We start from the raw sequence: 21,009 nt of genomic DNA, 5'->3' as shown, positions 1-21,009 counted from the left end.
GGCTTTTGTCTCCAAGTAAACTATTGAAGAAAGTGTATTTCTGTATAGTAGATACGTATTTTTTATACCGTAATATGCCTAGCCAGTCTGGAAAGAAAACAGAGTGTCTACTTGGTGGAGTGAATAGTTAAATATGAATGAGACCTTTGGGGGTGAGAAAGTATGCCACTCTTTAACTAGCTCTTGTAATTTGAGGGTTATTCCCTAAGTAGAGATTAAAAGCTGGGGAAATGTTGAATACTACAAAATTCTTGTGTTGCCATCACTCCAGATTGCTACAACACTTTAAATATTCATATGAGGGAGTCATATTTCTTTTACACTAACAGGGAACTCTGAAAACATGTAGATGAGTTTCAGCATTAAATTTCTTCATAATCCATTAAGTAAGTAGCTACTGTAAAGAGCTGAGTCAGTAACTGTACATGCATTCAAGGAGCCGCTCTGGTAAGTACTTCAGTTAAAGCTCTAACCTCGTTTTTATATCGTTACAGCTAAAATGAATAAAAAGTAAAACATTGGGACTTTGAGGGGGCAGTTACAGTTCAGATCTGTTAGATACCTATAATATACTCAAATGTAGAATTGTAATGGTATTTCTGTTTTAAAATGTGTTGTTTATGTGTATACTATATTTTAATGTCTGGTTCTGTTTTTAGGGACTTACCCTTTTGTAACCTCTTCAAATTGTACTGTTGGAGGTGTTTGTACTGGTTTGGGTATGCCCCCTCAAAATGTTGGAGAAGTGTATGGAGTTGTGAAAGCTTATACAACTAGAGTTGGTATTGGTGCCTTTCCTACAGAGCAAGAAAATGTAAGCCTATTCTAAGTAAATAAACAAAATGTATTAACAATTCATTCTTCTTTTTTTTTCTTAATGAATTATTGTCTCCTGTACCTTTCACTCAATTTGCAAGATTGGTCAGAACAACGTTTTCCTAAATACATAATTTTGGCTGGACATGGTGGCCTCTGTCTGTAATCCCAGCGCTTTGGGAGGCAGAGGCAGGCGGATCACTTGAGCCCAGGAGTTCAAGATCAGCCGGGGCAACATGGTGAAACCCTGTCACTAAAAAAAATACAAACATTAGCTGGGTGTGGTGGCGAGCACCTGTAGTCCCAGCTACTGGGGAGGCTGAGCAGGAGGATTGCTTGAGCCCAGGAGGCAGTTTGCAGTGAGCTAAGATAGCACCATGGCACTCCAGCCTGCGCAACAGAGCGAGACTCTTTCTCAAAAAAATAAAGTCAACAAAAATAAACAAAAACTATGTAATCGTAATGATGCCAGACTATAAGAGATAATGAAATGATAGCTTTAAGCAGAAAGGGGCAAATCAAGGACTTGGGTAGATCATAGGAAAAACAAATTGTAGGAAGTGACCTTAGCTTAGATATTTGAGCATGTTTTCGATCTTAGTTTTCTTCAGAAGGGCATTATGATATCAATGACTTCTTAGATATGTTTGCTTTATGGTTTTCAGGAAAAACATCAAACTACAGCTCTTGGAAGAATTGGCTGGATTCATCTATTTAATAAATGCTCAGTTTTTTTCTTAATCTGTCAATCTAAATTTTAGGAAGCTGTCTGTATAACATTGTAAAAAATACTGACTTTAAAAAATGGTAGTAAATGAAGCATTCCAAATAATGCCTCCCTCAGATAAAATCCATCATCTCTGTGGAATTCTATCTTCAATTTGGTTATCACCTGAAAGATGTTTATCTCACAGAGGCTTTGCTGTGGTCTCTAGTATATAGTATTCCATCAAATATATAGCACTGCTATTCTAATCCTAAAGTTCTATTTTCTCTTCTGTAGGAAATTGGAGAATTACTACAAACAAGAGGTAGAGAGTTTGGTGTAACCACTGGAAGGAAAAGAAGATGTGGCTGGTTGGACCTCGTTTTGCTCAAATATGCTCATATGATCAATGGATTTACTGCGTGAGTATTCTTCAGAAACATTTAAAAATATTTCAGGAAATCATAGATGATTAATGGCCATAGGTTTAATTTTGTGGAGTACCTTAATAGGAAAATTTCACTCTTTAGACTCCATATTGAAATTGTAGTGCCAAGCAGAAGTAGACCAAGATATAGGGGGAAGGGTACACAAGGAGAGGGACCCCAAGTTATCCTCCTAGACATCCAAGGTTGTTGAAAATAATCTTGATACTCTTACATGTATGTAAGTATAGAGGCAGGCAGAATAGGGTACATAGACAGCTGGATAGATAGGTGAATAGATAGATAGGTGGATAGCACAAACACCATGAGCGTGTACAGAGGGGAGGCGATGTACCTAGTGATTAGCGCATGGGCTTAATGTCTGAGTTCCTGGATTCAGATCTCAGATCTGTGCATTATGTGTGTGTAGCTGAGCAAGTTAATCATTCTCTGCCTCTGTTTTATCCTCTCTAAAATCTATATAACAGCATTACCTACTTCATAGGGGTATTTTTAAAATTAGGCGAGAAACGTAGAGTCTATAGCACACTGCCTGGCTAACCGAAAATGCTCAGGAAAAGTTAAGTTGTTATTAATGCTTATACATGAATAGGTAAATAAATGTGTTCATATCTGTGTTAGACTGAACTTCCAGTAAATAACAATAAGGTTAAAAATAAAATTTTTGGACGAGAATCCCAAATTTAGTTTGTTATCTAATTTCCACAGATTTTCTCTTTAAAACCTGTTTTCCGGTCAGTTTGTCGGGAAATTTTGATGTATGATGAAGAGGTCCTTGATGTGGTTTTTCTCACTCTTCTTTGACAATTTCTGACCAGAAGGGTAGAGGTGATGGTAACCAGAGTGAAGAACTGAGGGATGCTGGCATGTGTGTAAATGTACATGTATCTTAATCATCCATGTAGTGTAGTGAGTTCTGCTGTGTTCCACGGCCACAGTGTAACCTTAACTCCGGGCAGTCCTCCCGCAAATACATGTTGTTTGTTCATCAATCATAAGAAAGCTGATCTGGGCATGGTGGCTCATGCATATAATCTTGGCACTTTGGGAGGCCGAGAGGCAGGAGGATTGCTTGAGGCTGGGAGTTCGAGACCAGCCTGGGCAACTTGGTGAGACCCTGTCTCTACAAAAAGTACAAAACAATTAGCTGGGCCTGGTGGCACATGCCTGTAGTCCCAGGTACTCAGGAGGCTGAGGTGCAAGGATGACTTGAGCCCGGGAGGTTGAGGCTGCAGTGAACCATGTTTGTGCCACTGCAGTCCAGCCTGGATGACAAAGTGAGACTGTCTCAAAACAAACAATCAAAAAAGAAAGCAAAATTTCTCAGTGAAATCTATTATAATTACTAGCAAAGGAACTCAGTGTATGTTGTCCTCTAGTGTCTTCTGTGTGGCACGCTTTAAAATCTAATCCTAACCAGTTTTCAGAATTGCTTTAGAACTTTCAGCTTTGCATGAATTTTTCTTTACTCCTGCATTAATCAAATTAGATAGTAGAGCCTTTAAGAGTTTGTTCTTTTAACATTGCCTTTTCTTCCAAAATTAGGTTGGCACTTACCAAGTTGGATATTTTGGACATGTTTACGGAAATCAAAGTTGGAGTTGCTTACAAGTTAGATGGTGAAATCATACCTCATATCCCAGGTATTTTCTTGTAGGCAATATCTAAAGGATACTATAAAGTGAATGTATTATAGCAATTTCATAAAGCTCTTCCATATAACTTGTGATAGATAGATAGCAACAGGCTTGATATGCCCTTTATGGTTTGTGCAAATTAGCTCACTTATTATTAGTTATTTGGTTCATAGCTAATACTTATTTAGTTGTTGGGTCACAACAAGCATGTGCTCAAACTCAAAAGAAAAAACATGGACCTCTGAGCCCAGCCATACTGCTCTTGAGTCTCATTTGCCCTCCTTTGAAAGTAGTTTCCGTGGAGTTGTTTCTCCCTTCCTTGGGAAAGTATACCACTCTTTAGAGTGGGTAAGAAGAGGGGTAAGAAGAGCCCTTGTCTTTTTAAGCTGGCTCTCAATACATTAGCCCTCCCTATCCTTCAGGTCCCATAAATGACTTTCTCTGCCCTTTATTCTTTTTTTTTTTTTTTTTTTTGAGGCGGAGTGTAGGTCTGTTGCCCAGGCTGGAGTGCAGTGGCCGGATCTCAGCTCACTGCAAGCTCCGCCTCCCGGGTTCACGCCATTCTCCGGCCTCAGCCTCCCGAGTAGATGGGACTACAGGCGCCCGCCACCTCGCCCGGCTGGTTTTTTGTATTTTTTAGTAGAGACGGGGTTTCACCGTGTGAACCAGGATGGTCTCGATCTCCTGACCTCGTGATCCGCCCGTCTCGGCCTCCCAAAGTGCTGGGATTACAGGCTTGAGCCACCGCGCCCGGCCTCTCTGCCCTTTATTCTATAGCAGTCATTTGATAAGGATTAGGAATATGCCAAATGAAGGACTATTGACTAGCTTAATAAAACTTGATGAGCCGGTAAGTTTTGTGACTACCTTATGACCACTGTTTCTTAGGAATTAAGGATAGCTCTGAGTTCTAGAAGTAGACCAAGATATAGGGGGAAGGGTACACAGGAGAGGGACCCCAAGTTATCCTCCTAGACATCCAAGGTTGTTGAAAATAATAATGACATGTGGCAAGGTCTACCATAGAGAACATTATAGCAAATTCTTTTAATTAAAATATTAAAAACTAACAAAACAGATGAAACCGGTCAATTTCATGTGTTTAATTTTAAAGCTGTTCTTGGTCAGGATCCCCTGGAACCACTCTTGAGATGAGATTTGTATCCAAGAAGTGTAGTAGGGAATGCTTTCAGCAGTAGCGTTTGTGAAAGAAGCAGAGGGACTAGTTGAAATGCAGTGCAGCCCATCCCATTGGGAGCCACAGAGCTAGGGTAGCCCTTTAGAATTGTACTAAATTGAGGCAAGTAGCCAGAACTTTGTGCCTCTGCACAACTAGCCACTAAATAAGAGCTGTTCCTCAAGTGAGGTAGCTCCCTTTGGCCAAGAGCAGTTCCTGGAAAGGGACGGAGCTATGAATCAGCAACATGCAGTACTCCCCACCGGTAGCAGAGAGTGCTTAAAGAGGGTAAAATAAGTTGACAAGCCTCTGGGAATAGCTCCTGTAGGATTCTGGTTGTTGTCTTTCCTACAGAAGCTTACAAGAGGAAGGTTAGTGGTGTAAATTAGCCCCTACCCTGGCTATAACAGCAGGAAAGTAGAAGCAAGAGTCCTATTAAGCTTAAAGCTAAGGCTCCCCCTATCATGTTGGATTTCATGTGCCAAAGCCAGCAGGCAGGGAATGGAGTCACTAGAAGAGGTAAATGATTCTGATCAACATCTCCAATATGCTTTTAAACCCACTGGTGAATTTTTATTTCTAGAATTTCCATTTAGTTCTCTACTTTCGATTTCTCTACTGAGATTCCCTATCTGTTCACTCAGTAACAATGAAATTTTCTTAATTTATATTAGCTACCTTTTTTCTGTTAGTCTAACATTTAGACCATCTCAAGTCGAGTTTCTCTTGACTATTCTTTTCCTTGGTTGTGGATCACTGTTTCTATGCCTAATGACTATTGGTTGACTATTAGACATTGTGGATGATATATTAAAGAGACTGAGATTCTGTTATCTTCCTCTGAATAGTGTTGATTCTTGTTTTAGGGGACAATTGAATTATTCACTGATCATCTTGAACTTGTATAGTTTGGTTTTATGCTTTGTTGTGTAGTTACGTGGAAAACCCAAGATGTTTTTCAAACTTTAAGCTGGTATAAGTCAGTCTCCAAATTTTGTCTCTTCTATAGATCTTGGCAGAGCTTGGTTTTTGGCTTCATTATGGGGGGTTTGTAATAGGTTTCACTCAAGGGCGTGGCTTTTATTCTTAAAGAGCAGCCTTTCTGGTGGCTCTGCTGGATACCAGGAGAGTTAAGGTATAATAATGAGATCTCTTCAAACCAGCAGTGCTGGAGCACCAGTGTACCCTGTCCCTTCATTTTCAGAAGCACTACCTGACTTCTAGAGTCTGGTAGAAGTCCCCCCAACTGTGTAGCAGCTGAGGTCTGGTAAGCCTCCTTACCTGTGGCGTCCTCCTGTAGCCATGGGACTCTCACATGGACTTCTCGGGGGCCCTTCTCTCTGCAGCTCCTCCCTGATGCCTGGCCCTGCTGATTCTGGCTGCTTCAGCTTTCCTGAAGTCAGCTATCTACCTCCCCAGGTCAGTGGAGCTGCCATTCTCTGTTTACACCAGTGTTCTGAACTGTGGTCAGGAAATTGTTCCTAGGCAGAAAGTTGGGTGGCTTCTGGGCTTGCTTGTGAGTTTTCTCTCCCAGGAGCCATGGCTTGGTGCCTGCCTGTTGTCCACTGCCTAGAAGGAGTTGTCATTTTGAGAACTGGTTGGGAACTGTGTATTTTATGATGACTAGAAATGGAAGCCCCACTGATTCTCTTAATTCCTCCTACCACCTACCACAGCAGTTCCGGCATACCTACTTAGTATGGTTCATTACTTTTTCTAAGCTTCCAAGAGCATTCCTAGCAGGATGTTTTCATCCTCTCTGTGTCATGCATCATGAGAGGATATTGTCTTACCAATATACTCTTACTTAACTTTGTTCTACCACCTGCTGCCCCCCTTGACCCAGCATACCTCAGGATCCAGTTCCATATACACTCTCTTAGTGCCTACTGGCAAATGTTGGCTTGTTCCTGCAGATCTTTTAGAATGTAGTATCTTTCCTTCCTTAGTAGGCCCAGTACTTCCTTAGCCAGGTTACATTGGGACCTGAGCCTAGTTATTTGCTTACCAGGAGGCAGAAGGTGAAGGTAGATGTGAGATGGGTACATGCTGCCTTGCAAGACAGAGGCCTCTTCATCATCTTCAAGCAACAGGATGCCACAACCTTTCATAGGACGTAGTGGGACATTTTGCAGACCCAGAGAGTTTGGAAAATCTAGGGATTCAGGATTTTCAGGTATGTCAATTCAGATGTCCCATTCAGAGTCTCAGGGCCCCACTTTTTCCCGAACAAAGCTCTGACTTTGCCATAGCAAACTTGCTGGATTGCAGAATTCAGCCTTTTCTGGAGCTTTGCAGTCTATATGATTGAATTCTCAGCTTAATCCTCGTCTTGTTTTGCTCTTTGCTATAGGAGATGGAATTTTGTCTAAGTTCTGCCAGACAGGTTGCATTATCTTTCTCCAGTTCGTGAATAGCCTTCATCAAGAGCCATCCAGTTCTGTTGTTCCACTGTGCTCAAATCTCAATGCCTCAGATAGAGGCTATCCATACTCTGTTTACCCCAGTGATAGTCCTCATTGCCAGCCAGCCAGCTAGCCAGTGATCCTGCCTCTTAGTTCTTGTTTTAGAGCTATCTTCCTCTGACCGTTCCTGGTGCCAGCTATCTTAGATTGAGTTCCCTAGGAAACAGACTCCAATGTAGAGATTTGCACATAGGCGTGTTTGCTCATAAGTGCACTGAGCGACAACATCTGTGAGGGAGTGGGAGAAGCAGGATTATGCAGAGGGAGAAATTGCACTGCAATATAGTTGTAAACAAGCCTTCGCTGATCCCATAGGGAGCTCTGGAGCTAACATAGCCCTTGACAGTTGTCCCAAATTAAGGTTAAGTGCCCAGGTTGTTTCTGTTCCCACATTGACAAGTCAATGGATATGGGCTGCTGTGGGGCAGCAACTCCCTTCGGTGGAGGGCTAGTCCTGCAGAGGCTCTGAACTGTGAGTGGTCAGCAGGCAAAGCTCCCACAGCTCTCAGTCTTCAGAGAAATCTGGGCAGAGTACCATAGCATCCACTATATTGACTCAAGTCAAAGAAACTCTTCTTTAGTACATTTTCAGTTTCCATTAGGGGATACAGAGAAAATAGGTGGAATAATGAAGAAAATTTCCAGCAGAACCATAGATTTCTCAGAAGACAGCAGGTATACAGGCCTTCTTTCTGTGAGGTTGCTGTCATTATGCAGATCTACAGTCCCTATCAATAGAATGGAAATTCAATAAGCTTTAAAATTGGAAAGTTTTAAGTTTAGCACCCAGATTCATTTGGCAGCAAAACCAGACTTGAACTAATGTTAGTATTACATAATCTTTATCCTCTTATAGCGAATGATCATATGTGTTACTGCAGAAATATGTTTGATTATAGAATACTACCCCAGATGGTATTTGCACTGTTTTACCTTTATACTACCTGAAGAATTCTAAATCCCGAAACGTATCTGGCTCCAAAGATTTTGAAAAGAGATTCTGAACCTGCAATATATCAAAAAGTTGTTTGACAGTAAGCAGTATGTACCATGAACAAATGTCCTCTTTAACTTTTAGCAAACCAAGAAGTCTTAAATAAAGTTGAAGTTCAATATAAGACTCTCCCAGGATGGAACACAGACATATCAAATGCAAGGGCATTTAAAGAACTACCTGTTAATGCACAAAACTATGTTCGATTTATTGAAGATGAGCTTCAAATTCCAGGTAAACATAAAAAACACTTTGTGAATGACTGTCTTTACTTTTGTTTTTTGTTTTTTGTTTTTGAGACGGAGTCTCGCTCTGTCCCAGGCTGGAGTGCAGTGGCGGGATCTCGGCTCACTGCAACTTTGTTTTTTGTTTTTAAGACGGAGTCTCGCTCTGTCCCAGGCTGGAGTGCAGTGGCGGGATCTCGGCTCACTGCAACCTCCGCCTCCCGGGTTCAAGCTATTCTCTTACCTCAGCCTCCCAAGTAGCTGGGATTATAGGCGTGCGCCACTACGCCCAGCTAATTTTTGTATTTTTAGTAAGAGACAGGGTTTCACCATGTTGGCCAGGCTGGTCTCTCCTGACCTCATTGATCTGCCTACCTCAGCCTCCCAAAGTGCTGGGATTACAGGCATGAGCCATCATGCCCGGCCAACTGTCTTTTCTTTTAACTTACCTGTCTGCCTTTGAAATAGAATAAAGGAAAGGTCATTGTTACTTTACAGAGTGCACATGATTTGCATAAATGCCCAGGAAGATATAAAGTCATAATTTTATTCCTTAAAGTAAATATAGTGTTCATCTTTGTAGAAATAATAGATTACTTCTCACCCTTTCTGACTCTGTCTTTAATCCTTAGTCTTTTTTTTTTAATCCTGTGACATTGTCTCATTCCTTTCTTCCTCTTAATAACAAATCCTCATGTATCTCTACCACCACCAAAAATGGTTTGTGTTTTTGGGGGATTAAAAACGGTTATGGTTTAGGTTAAACTACCCTTGAGATTTAGAGTTTCCTGAAAATACATTGGGAAGTAATAGGTATAGAAAATGGGAAATCTCACTAGAAAAAATGTAAGGAAAGAATTCTTAAAAATAGTTAAGACTGTTTATTAAAGAACACATATAAGATGGCGAGGGAGTTAGGCATAACAACGTTATGGCTGTATCTAGTTATGTGAAGTCATTCTTTTAACAGATGGCTTTTTCCTTATATCCTTTTGTTGGCATTGATGGGTATTTGAAGGATAAGAAAAAGTGAAGTGTGTGGGATGTGTCCTCTGTATAAAATCTATTATGCACTTACTCTGATTTTGCCTTGTGGTTCATTTGTATTTGTGGTTCGTTTCCAGCATGATTCCTCCCTCCTAGCTTGATGTCAAATTTAGTAAGCATATTTGCTTACTGCTCTTAGTCAGCATTTTCTTGAAATATAAACAGCAATGAATCTAACAGAAATCTGTAAAATACCACAAAGGTTGATCCTAACAGTACCTTAAGGAAGCTGGTAATTCTGCAAATAATCTAAAACCATGTGGTGCAGATGATTCGATTTCCATAGACTCACATAGTGGGCAGTTTCTGAGGCTGTGCAAATTAAAATCATATTCTCATCTAGATGTTTAAGATGCTTATCTTGGCCAGTTATCAGGAACTCGATCAGACTTTCTGTAGGTCTCTGCTGGTTTTGGTCAATATTTTACTATCCTAAGTCATTAGAAATGAGGAAATTGAAAATATTGCACAGTTAAAAAGGGAACAGTAAGGCATACTATCCTGTGCCGGGTCTTGTTTTTACATCCTGTTTAGAAATAGGCACAGTCTGCTAACAGAATAGAGAACATCAAAAGGGCACTTAGGGAAAAGTTATGGTGATACTGAGAAAAGTGGGGGACACCTGTTTTTTAATCCCAAAGAGTGAACATTAGAAATGAATTGATGCGGTTCCTTTTCTCTTTGTTTTCTTCTAGTTAAATGGATTGGTGTTGGTAAATCCAGAGAGTCGATGATTCAGCTCTTTTAATGATTGCCAGTAGCACAAGAAACACTCCTTGAGAGGGAGAGGAAAAGACTTTCTTAAATATTTCATTTATGACCTTCAAATTCAAGAATAAAGACATTGAAGTAAGTTTGAAGCCCTACAGTTGTTTCCAGTCTTTTCAGATGGATGCCTGTTGTGGAGATTAACTTTGGCATATTCCAGTGTCAGCTTTCCTTAGCTGGAATTGCCAAATCATTTGTTGCTCCTGCTGCTCTCATGGTGCCACGTTTTTTTTTCAATGTTTAGTAATAGTATCATCTGTGTTGTTTGATATCTAAAGTAGAATTACTTTTAATGTAGTTTTTCTTCATTATTGTCATTGCGTGTTCTTAAGTTTTACCCCATTAGATGGTAAGAACAATTAATGCAGTTTTGCACAAATATTTTTACATTCTGATCATTCAATTCTGTTATTGTAATCTTTGTTGTTAGAGACAAATGATGGAAACATAGGGGTTCTGTAAACTTTTGTAATGCTATGAATTCTGTTTAAATTTTGGGCTGTTTATTTTCTGCTGAGACCATTGCAAAACTGAGCTTTGGCGGGTTGGGAGGGGTTATATATTCATGGGTCCTTTAATTTGTACAGAGCACAGAACTGATTTCTCTCTGTCAGTGATTTAATACATTGAACATTGAGTGAAATGTTCAAAGAGAAAAAATGTTTCCCAAAACAACAATGTTTATGTTAAAAATAGTCATTAAAAGATCTGTTGTAATATATGGTGGATATTTTTCTTTAATTTCAAACATTACCTCTGAAATGTATATCTTTTCTTTTTTATCTTACCATTAGTTTTAAATCTAGTGGATTGGTTTTCAACATTGTGCCTGCCGATATGCCTACAAAATCATCTGTAAGTGTCAAAATGAACTCAAGCTGTTAGCCATAATTTTGATTATGCCTTTATTTCTCCTTCCTTGAAAAAAAAAAAAAAGGTGTTATTTTGACAATTAGGCATAACATTGTTTTGTAGATTATCTTTTAATGAACTATTTTACATGTTAAATTAGGTGACACTTAAATTTATTTTATTATACCATCAATAGGTGATTAAAAGAACCAAATATTTCTAGTATGCTTTGCGTATTGTGTTTTTGTTCTACTAAGAGAGGTTAGTAATACTAGTATATAGGAACGAGCTTTATCTCTGTAGTGTAATACTTAGTTCAAGAAAAATTCTAAAATAGGAGCAGTATCATTAGACTCAGTAAGTATAAAGAACAGTACAGATTATCCTACAAGCCAATTATTGATCAATAATGACTTATATGTAAAAGTAATTTATAATGAATATATAATTTCTGTTTAATAGAAAATGAATGGGCTTTTAAAGTCTGCATTCTTATCTTGGTTACAAGTATTGCACTATTAAAATGTATTTTTAGTAATGATTCAGAAACAGATACAAAGAACCCATTCTCCTTTTCAAGTACAAGTGTTAGACTCTACCTAGGTATTGGGTATGCAGTGGTGACAGGAGCACAGTCTTCCTGAAACTTACTATAGTGGGGGACAGCATGGTAACCAAATAGAGATTTATGAACAGTAGTTACATGCAGTGGAAAAGTACAAAGTCTGATGAATGAGAATCAAGTCTTAATTTAGCAGGGGTTGGAGAAGGCCATTAATGGAAATAATGTCTTAACAGACGAAGCAGATGAGTACAGAGCAGACAGCAGGACATGTACTGTACAAAGGCCCAGAGGCTGGAAAGAATTTGGAAAGTTGGAGCAACTAAACAAAATGAGTGAGGGGCTGATGAGATTGATTAGCTTGGCAGTAAATTCAAGGAGTAAAATCATGGGTGTGGGTGTGTGTGTGGGGGTGTGTGTGTGTGTGTGTGTGTGTTTTGAGGCAGGGTCTCGCTCTGTCACCCAGGCTGGAGTACAGTGGCGCGATCTCAGCTCACTGCAACCTCTGCCTCCCAGGTTCAGTCGATTCTTCTGCCTCAGACTCCTGAGTAGTTGGGATAGCAGGCACACGCCACCACGCCTGGCTAATTTTTCATTTTTAGTAGAGACGGGGTTTCACCATGTTGGCTGAGCTGGTCTCGAACTCCTCACCTCAAGTAATCTGCCCGCCTCGGCCTCCCAAAGTGTGAGATTATAGGCATGAGCCACCACGTCTGGCCAAAGACTAGAGCCACCACGTCTAGTCTTCATGAAAGAAGAAGACTATAATATAATACAAGACGTACAGTAGTTCCCCCCTTATCCATGAGAGATACGTTTAAAGACCCACAGTGGATTCCTAAAACTGTGGGTAGTAGTACCAAATCATATATGTACTATTTTTTCCAATTACATACCTGTGATAAAGTGTAATTTATAAATGAGGCATAGCATAAGATTAATAACTAATAATAAAATAGAACAATTATAACAATGTACTATAAAAATTATGTGAATGTGCTCTCTCTCTCTCTCAAAATATCTTCTGTTGTACTGTATTTACCCTTCTTGTGATCATGGGAGATGCTACAATGCCTCCGTGATAAGATGCAGTGAGGTGATGTAGGCATTGTGATATAGCAGTGGGCTACTGTTGACCTTCTGTGTTCCTGAGTCTGTAATGCCTTGGTGTCACTCATTCAAGGGATTCCTTGCTGAAGTCTTTGCATGGGCTCAGTGCTTTTTGGAGTGACACATTGCCGTTAATCACAAGATGTTTTCTGTTCATATCTTCCACCCATAAATGGACTGCCTTTTCCATCTTAGCACTTATCATGCACTGTGGCCACAGCTTTTGCAGTTTGAGGTGTGACAGCAAAACTAGCATGAATTTCTTCTTCCTCCTTCAAAATTTCACAGATTTGTTCTTACGGTAAATCTTAGCAACATCAGCATATGATTTGTTTTTATTTCCTTCAACAGAACTTTCACTTTTTCCCTTGAAATGAGTACTTTTCAGCTTCCCTTTGGCATACCTGAATTGCCGGCATCACTACTCTTGTGCTTTGGGGCCACTATTAAGTAAAATAAGGGTTCCTTGAACACAAGCACTGAGATACCAGGCAGTCGATCTGATTAACCACTCGATCTGATAACCGAGACAGCTACTAAGTGACTAACAGGCAGGTACTGCAGACAGTTTGGAGACACAGGACAAAGGGATGATTGACACTCTGGGTAGGACAGAGAAGGATGGCCTGATGTCTCATTATCGTACTGAGAGCTGCTTGCAATTTGAAACTCATAAATTATTTCTGGAATTTTCAATGTAATATTTTGGGGGCAGGTTTGGCCTATGGTAACTAAAACCAATGAAAATGAAACCACAGATACGGGGAGACTACTGTATTTTGCTTAAGAAGGCCCTAATGCGAGCACAGGAAAGTTGCTGAAACTATATCCTCTAAATTTCAAAACTCAGTAGATGGAAACTGTATGGCAGAACAAGACACTGAAATGGGAAGAGGGCCTATTTAATACATATTTTTAATATACTAATTAATGAATATAGTTGAATAGGGATGCAAGAATATCTGAGGCATTTTTGAGAAAGTAACATGTTGAGAGAGGAGCCTTTTTCCTGCCAGATGTTAGAACATTACAAAGCTACTGTAATAAAAATATATAAAAAATATATAGCATTGCTATGAGAAAGAACAGATACACAAGAGAAATGGAATAGACATTCCAGAAATAGATGCAAGCGTATTTGGGAACTTAACACAGGCTTATCTAATCTTAGGGAAAGCCGCCTTCATAAAAACAGCAAACTCAGGAACCTAAGGAAAAAAATGTTCAGATTGAACTGAGTTTATATATATATATATAATATAGTATTATGAACAAAGTTTTTTTTAAAAGCCTTAGAAAACAAACTTGGGAAAGAATGTTTCAGTGCATATCCCTAATGTACAAAGAGCGAATAAAGTGACAAGTAGTAGAAAAATGGACAAAAAAATTAATATATATCAAGCAGTCCACAGAAAAAGAAGTATCAATGGCCCAAAACATGGAAAGTATCCACCTCCACCTTTCCCTATAGATTAAAAAATATAACTTAACATTGAGAAACCACTTCTCATCTCGAATTGGTAAATATGAAAAGATCAGTGCTACTAAGAATGTGGAGAAATAGATAATTTCATAAACTGCTGGTTACAGTGTGAATTAGTTGCGTTTGTAGGAGAAGCAATTTGGCAATATCTGTTAAAATTTGTATTTGCAAATCCTTTGACCCACCAGCAATCACACTACAAAAAGAAAAAAGAAGGCCGGGCTCAGTTACTCACGCCCATAATCCCAGCGCTTTGGGAGGCCGAGACGAGGTCAGGAGTTCGATACCAGCCTGGCCAACATGGCGAAACCCCATCTCTACTAAAAATACAAAAATTAGCTAGGTGTGGTGGCAGGCACCTGTAATCCCAGCTACTTGGGAGGCTGAGGCAAGAGAATCACTTGAACCCGGGGGCGGAGGTTGCAGTGAGCTGAGATTGTGCCACTGTACTCCAGCTTGGGTGACAGAGTGAGACTCTCTCGGAAAAAAAAAATACATTTAAAAAACGAAAAAGGCAGCCCTATTTCATAAGTAATTGAAAACAATGTGAAGGTCCGTTAATAGCATAAGATGGTATTCTATGAAATAGAAGAGAGGAGGGAATAAAATATAAAACTATATTTGTTGGTCTAAACCAAGGACAAAATATGCAAGGGTGTATATCAAATGGTTAACATTGGTCACTAGGAGAGAACTTTGAAGTTTTCCTTATACATTTTTGTACCGTTTATATTTTTAAGAGCATATAGTTTTAAAATTTTTTTAAGAAATGAGTTATAGGCTGGGCATGGTGGCTCACGCCTGTAATCCCCAGCACTTTGGAGGCCGAAGCAGGCAGATCACGAGATCAGGAGATCAAGACCATCCTGGCTAACAACCCTGTCTCTACTAAAAACACAAAAAATTAGCCGGGCGTGATGGTGGGCGCCTGTAGTCCCAGCTACTTGGGAGGCTGAGGCAGGAGAATGGCGTGAACCCAGGAGGCAGAGCTTGCAGTGAGCCGAGATCGCGCCACTACACTCCAGCCTGGGGGACAGAGCGAGACTCCATCTCAAAAAAAAAAAAAAAAAAGAAATGAGTTATAGCAGTTATTAAGAATAAATTGCTATTTGAAATGTACCTGAGAACTGAGTACATTCAGTGTTTAATAGTTTTAGGAATCCACAGTGTAAATCATGGTCAGTATACTTTTGGGGAAGGATAACTGAGATGTTGACATTTGACATCATGTTATAGGCTTGGTCTTTAGAAACCATATGAACACCCACACTGACACAAATACCGATATTACAAATGAAAGAATATGCTATCATTAGATACCAGAGTCATACTGTACAAGCTAAAAGATTGCCTGTTTGGAAAATGCTTCCGGAATTTAGGGAAAGAAGATATTATTGGCTTTTTAACTTGCTGCCCACTGCTTTTTTCTCTTAAGGTTGAAAAGTAATTTTGCTTGGAAACACCAACAACCATTAGCCTAGATGTTTTTGTAGAACAGCATCCATCTTTCTAGAATCTACCTGAGAAGAAAAGATCTGGGTGACTTTTTTTTTTTTTTTTTTTGAGACGGAGTCTCTCTCTGTCGCCCAGGCGGGAGTGCAGTGGCCGGATCTCAGCTCACTGCAAGCTCCGCCTCCCGGGTTCACACCATTCTCCTGCCTCAGCCTCCTGAGTAGCTGGGACTACAGGCGCCCGCCACCTCGCCCGGCTAGTTTTTTGTATTTTTTTTTTTTTTTAGTAGAGACAGGGTTTCACCGTGTTAGCCAGGATGGTCTCGATCTCCTGACCTCGTGATCCACCCGTCTCGGCCTCCCAAAGTGCTGGGATTACAGGCTTGAGCCACCGCGCCCGGCCTGGGTGACTTTTATACACAGCATCCATCAGTCTTCTTTCACCTTTCTTAGGTGTTTTTTCTGGCTTTGTCATTTTATTTTTTATCAAAGTGATACATGCATATGATTTTTATTTAAACATCTTTATTGAAGTATAATTTATATATTATAACATTTGCCTGTTTTAAGTATACAGTTCAATGATATAGTGAATTTACAGAATTATGCAACTGTCATTACTGTGCAATTTTAGAACATTTCCATCACACTGTAAAGATTCATCCTGCCCATTTGTAGTCACCCCCATTCCCACACCCAACCTCACAAGTCTACTTTTTGTCTCAATAGAGTTGCCTTTCTTGGACATTTCACATAAATGAAATCACAATATTTAATCTTTTTGCATCTAGCTGGATTTTTAAATATCTTTTGAGATAATACCATGTGCTTCATTCCTTTTTTAATGCTGAATAATATTCTATTATATGGATATACCACATTTTCTTCATCTGTTCATAGACACTTGAGTTATTTTCAGGGTTTTTTTTTATATTATGATAGTACTGCTGTGAGCATTTGCATTTAAGTCTTTGTGTGGACATAGGTTTTTGTTTCTCTTGGGTAGATATCTAGGAATGGAATCTCTGGGTCAGATCATACATTTATGTTTAATGTTTAAAAGAAATTTCCAAAGTGACTGCATCACTTTACATTCCCACCAACAATGTATAAGGATTTCCATTTCTTTACATCCTCATCAATACTTGTTATTATGTATCTTTTGATTATAGCCATTCTAGTGGGTATGAACTGTTGGTTTCTTGTTTTAATTTGTGTTTCCCTAATATGACTAATGATGTTTTAGCATTTTTTAATGTCTATTTATATATCCTTGGCGATGTTTATTCAAATATTTTGCCCATTTTTAAATTGGTTGTTTTTTAATTATATAAGAAGTCATACATTCTAGATTCAGATTCTGTATTAGATCTAATTTGCAAATTTTTTTTCTAGTCTGTAGCTTGCCATTTCGTTGTCTTGGTGATGTTTTTGGAAGTGCAAAAGTTTTAAATTTCAGTCAAATCCAATTTATCAGTTTTTCCTTACCTAGGTGGTTTTTGGTGTCACATTTAAGGAATCTGCCTAATCCAAGGTCATTAAAAGTTTTATTTGATGTTGTATTCTAAAAAAATGTATAGTTTAAACTTTCACATGTGAAAGACCATTTCACAAAATCGTCTTTGATCCATGTTGAGTTAATTTTCATGTGATGCAAGGTAAAAGTCTTAGTTTATCTCCTTGTTTATAGATGTTTACTTGTCCTCACACCATTAGTTGAAAATACTATTCTTTTCCCATTGAAATGCCTTTGCCCCTCTGTTCTTATACCAGCACCACACTGTTTTGATACTGTGGCTTTATAGCATGTTTTGAAATTGAGGAGTACAAGCTCTCCAGCTTTGTTCTTTTCAAGATTGACTTTGCTATTCTGGGTCTTTTGCGTTTGATATAAATTTTGGGGCTGGCATCAGAAAAATGGCAGAGTTTCAGCTCCAAATACCCATTTCTCCACAAAATCAGCAAAAAACAAATAGGAACTGTCAGAATGAACTTTGTCAGAACTCTGGAAAACACAGGTTTACATCAATCAGGCAAACAACAAATCAAGAAGAAGGCAAAGTAAAAATGGTAGGAAAGCTGTGTGGTGTTTTTACTTGTCCTTGCCCATCCCGTTTCCAGGTCAATGGCAGTCTTGAAGAAAGCAACCTGCATTGCCAATGTGCCTGGTCTCTGGTTCTAAAGGGAGCAGAGCAGACCTTATTTGCAAATTATTGTGGTTTTTCTGTTTTAACCTCTCTGTGGCTACCTGAAGGGCTGACACATAGTGCCCATCTGTGTTTTATCTAACTCAGAATTCACCTAGGATGGAAAAGTGGTGAGCATTGCTTGGAAACATTAGAGGGAGAACAAAAAAACCACAACTGCTTGGAGCAAAAGATGATATACAGTTGAGGCATATAATACACAATCTAAAGCCCACGAGGAAGAGCAAGAGGAGAGTTTATTTGAGAAATTAGGTCGTTCAAAAGTGTAAATTAGGGAATATAGAAAGCCATATACGTGCTCAGGGCAGGACACATGCCCAGAAAAGACCTGAGAAGATCCTAAACTCTCACCTTTGGCTGATCTCTAGGTTTAGTGCAAGAAGAGAAGGCTGAGGCAGAGTTGGAATCCCTGAGCCCAGAGCTTTGTGTGTGTGTGTGTGTGTATATGTAATCCTAGTATTTAAGAAAATCTTTGTCAAAGCAGTAGCCGAACACAAACTAAAGGAACAGAGACTTCAGTAACTAATACAATAAGGAGTACAGTTTTTGCAAAAACAAAAACAAAAAAAGATTTGAAAAATCAGTAACAATCTTAGCTTTCAACAATCAACAGCAAACCCTAGGGAAAAGAAAAACTGATTTACAGAGTTTCCACATTATAATATTCAAATGTGCATTTTCAATAACAGCAACAAACTGCAAAGAAACAGGTAAGTATGATCTACTCATAGGAAATAAAAGAAAAAGACTAAAGCCATCCCTCAGAAAGATGATACCTCAGACTTACTAGACAAGGACTTTAAATCAACTGTCTCAAATATGCTCAAAGAACTAAAGGAAACCAGAAAAATGATGTATGAACAAAAGAATATCCAAGAAGAGAAATGATGAAAGGGAACCAGATAGAAATTCTGGAGTTGAAAAGTACAGTGACTAAAATGAAAAAATTTACTAAAGGAATTCAGAAGATTTGAGCAGGTAGAAGTAAGAATCAGTGAACTTGAAGACAGGACAACTGAAATTATTCAATCTGAGGAGCAGAAAGGAAAATGAAGAAAAGTGAACAAAGCCTAAGGGAGCCTACCATCAAGGGGACCAACATGCATTATGGGAGTCCCAGAAAGAGGCAGAAAGAATATTTGAAGAAATAGTTCATCAGAAAGTTCCAAAATTTGATGAAAGGCATGAATCTACAAATCCAAGAAGCTCAGTGCATTCAAAGTAGAATAAACACAAAAGAGATCTACAGTGAGACACATAATGAAACTATCAAAAGACAAAGATGGAGCATCTTGAAAGCATCAAGAGAGAAGTTATTCATCATGTAGAAGGGATCCTCAGTAAGATTAAAAGCTGATTTCTTACAAAAATCATAGAGGCCAGAAAAAAAAAAGGGAGAACATTTACTTAGTGTACTAAAAGAAAAAACTAAGAATATTTGACAAAATTATCCTTCAAATATGAAGGAGAAATTAAGACATAAGTAGATAAACAAAAGTGGAGGAAGAATATTACCCATAGGCCTTTCCCATCAAGAAGTGCTACATGTCCAGGCGCAGTGGCTCCCACCTGTAATTCCAAAACTTGGGAGGCCAAGGGATATGGATCACTTGAAGCCAGGAGTTTGAGACCAGTGTGGCCAACATGGTGAAACTCCATCTGTACCAAAAATACAAAAAAAATTAGGTGTGGTGGTGGGTGCTTGTAATCCCAGCTACTGGGGTGGTTGAGGCAGAAGAATCACTTGACCAGGAGGTAGAGGTTGCAGTGAGCTGAGATCACCCCACTGCACTCCAGCCTGGGTGACAAAGCAAGACTGTCTCAAAAAAAAGCTACAGGGGAAGAGCTACAGGGAGTCTCCCAGTTTGAAATGAGAGGAAACTAGCCAGTAACTTCAAGCTGAGTGAAGAAATAAAGATCTCCAGTAAAGTTAAAAAAGTAAAAGCCAGTATTAATGTATTTCTGTTTTGCAACTCCACTTTTTATTCTACATGATATAATAGGCAAATGCAAAATGCATAAAAAATAATTACAAATTTATGCTATTGGGTACACTGCATAAAAATATAATTTGTGACAACAATAAGGTCAGGAAAGAACTGTATAGGAGCAGAGTTTTTGTATGTTATTGAAGTTAGTATTAATTAAAATAATATTGTTAAAAATTTAGGATGTTAATTGTAATCATCATGGTAACCATTAAGAAAATATCTAAAATATATACACAAAAGAAATGATAAGGAAATTAAACAGAACCCTACAAAAAACATCAGCTCAGGACAAAAGAAGGCAGTAATGAAGGAAATTAGATATAAAAGATAGTTCAGGCTGAGCACGGTGGCTCACGCCTGTAGTCCCAGCACTTTGGAAGGCCGAGGTGGGCGGATCATGAGGTCAGGAGATCAAGACCATCCTGGCTAACACGGTGAAACCCCGTCTCTACTAAAAATACAAAAAAATTAGCCAGGCGTGGTGGCGGGTGCCTGTAGTCCCAGCTACTTGGGAGGCTGAGGCAGGAGAATGGCGTGAACCTGGGAAGCAGAGCTTGCAGTGAGCCAAGATCGTGCCACTGCACTCCAGCCTGGGTGACAGCGAGACTCCGTCTCAAAAAAAAAAAAAAAAAAGAAAAAAAGAAAAAAATTCAACTGTATGCTATCTACAAGCAATTCACTTTAATCCAAAGATACAAATAGGTTGCAAGTGAAAGGATGGAAAAAGTTACCACACAAAATAGACTTTACATTTAAAACTGTTACAAGAGACAAAGAAGGGAATTATCTGTTGATAAAAGGGTCAATTCATCAAGAAGATGTAACAATTATAAACATATTCATACTCAGCAAGCAACAGAGCCCCACCAAAATATATGAAGCAAACACTGACAGATTTGAACGGAGAAATGGTTCCACAATAATAGAAACTTCAGTACCCCATTTTAATAATAAAATGTATTATTAGAACATTTAGAACATTAATAAGGAAATAGAGGACTTGATTAACATTATAAATTAAATAGTACACTTCTCCCAACAATAGCAGAATACACAGTCTCCTCAAGTGCACA

At 38.9% G+C, this 21,009-nt stretch overlaps 1 protein-coding gene across 1 annotated transcript in view; it reads left to right on the top strand.

Annotated features, from left to right (window-relative positions):
- The window catches only part of ADSS2 (adenylosuccinate synthase 2), a 43,013-nt gene extending 32,014 nt beyond the window's left edge, over window positions 1-10,999 (top strand). Inside the window, exons 9-13 of the mRNA XM_007990002.3 lie at window positions 660-814; window positions 1,820-1,944; window positions 3,514-3,611; window positions 8,326-8,475; window positions 10,208-10,999. Coding sequence (XP_007988193.1) covers window positions 660-814; window positions 1,820-1,944; window positions 3,514-3,611; window positions 8,326-8,475; window positions 10,208-10,260 — 581 coding nt within the window. The 3' untranslated portion in view covers window positions 10,261-10,999. The remainder of the gene's footprint in view (window positions 1-659; window positions 815-1,819; window positions 1,945-3,513; window positions 3,612-8,325; window positions 8,476-10,207) is intronic.
- The last annotated feature ends 10,010 nt before the right edge of the window (window positions 11,000-21,009 follow it).

The sequence above is a fragment of the Chlorocebus sabaeus genome, chromosome 25 (assembly GCF_047675955.1).
Source record: "Chlorocebus sabaeus isolate Y175 chromosome 25, mChlSab1.0.hap1, whole genome shotgun sequence".
Classification (NCBI taxonomy): Eukaryota; Metazoa; Chordata; class Mammalia; order Primates; family Cercopithecidae; genus Chlorocebus; species Chlorocebus sabaeus.
Note: the sequence above shows the minus strand (reverse complement) of the source record. Positions and strands in the feature narration are given on the sequence as shown.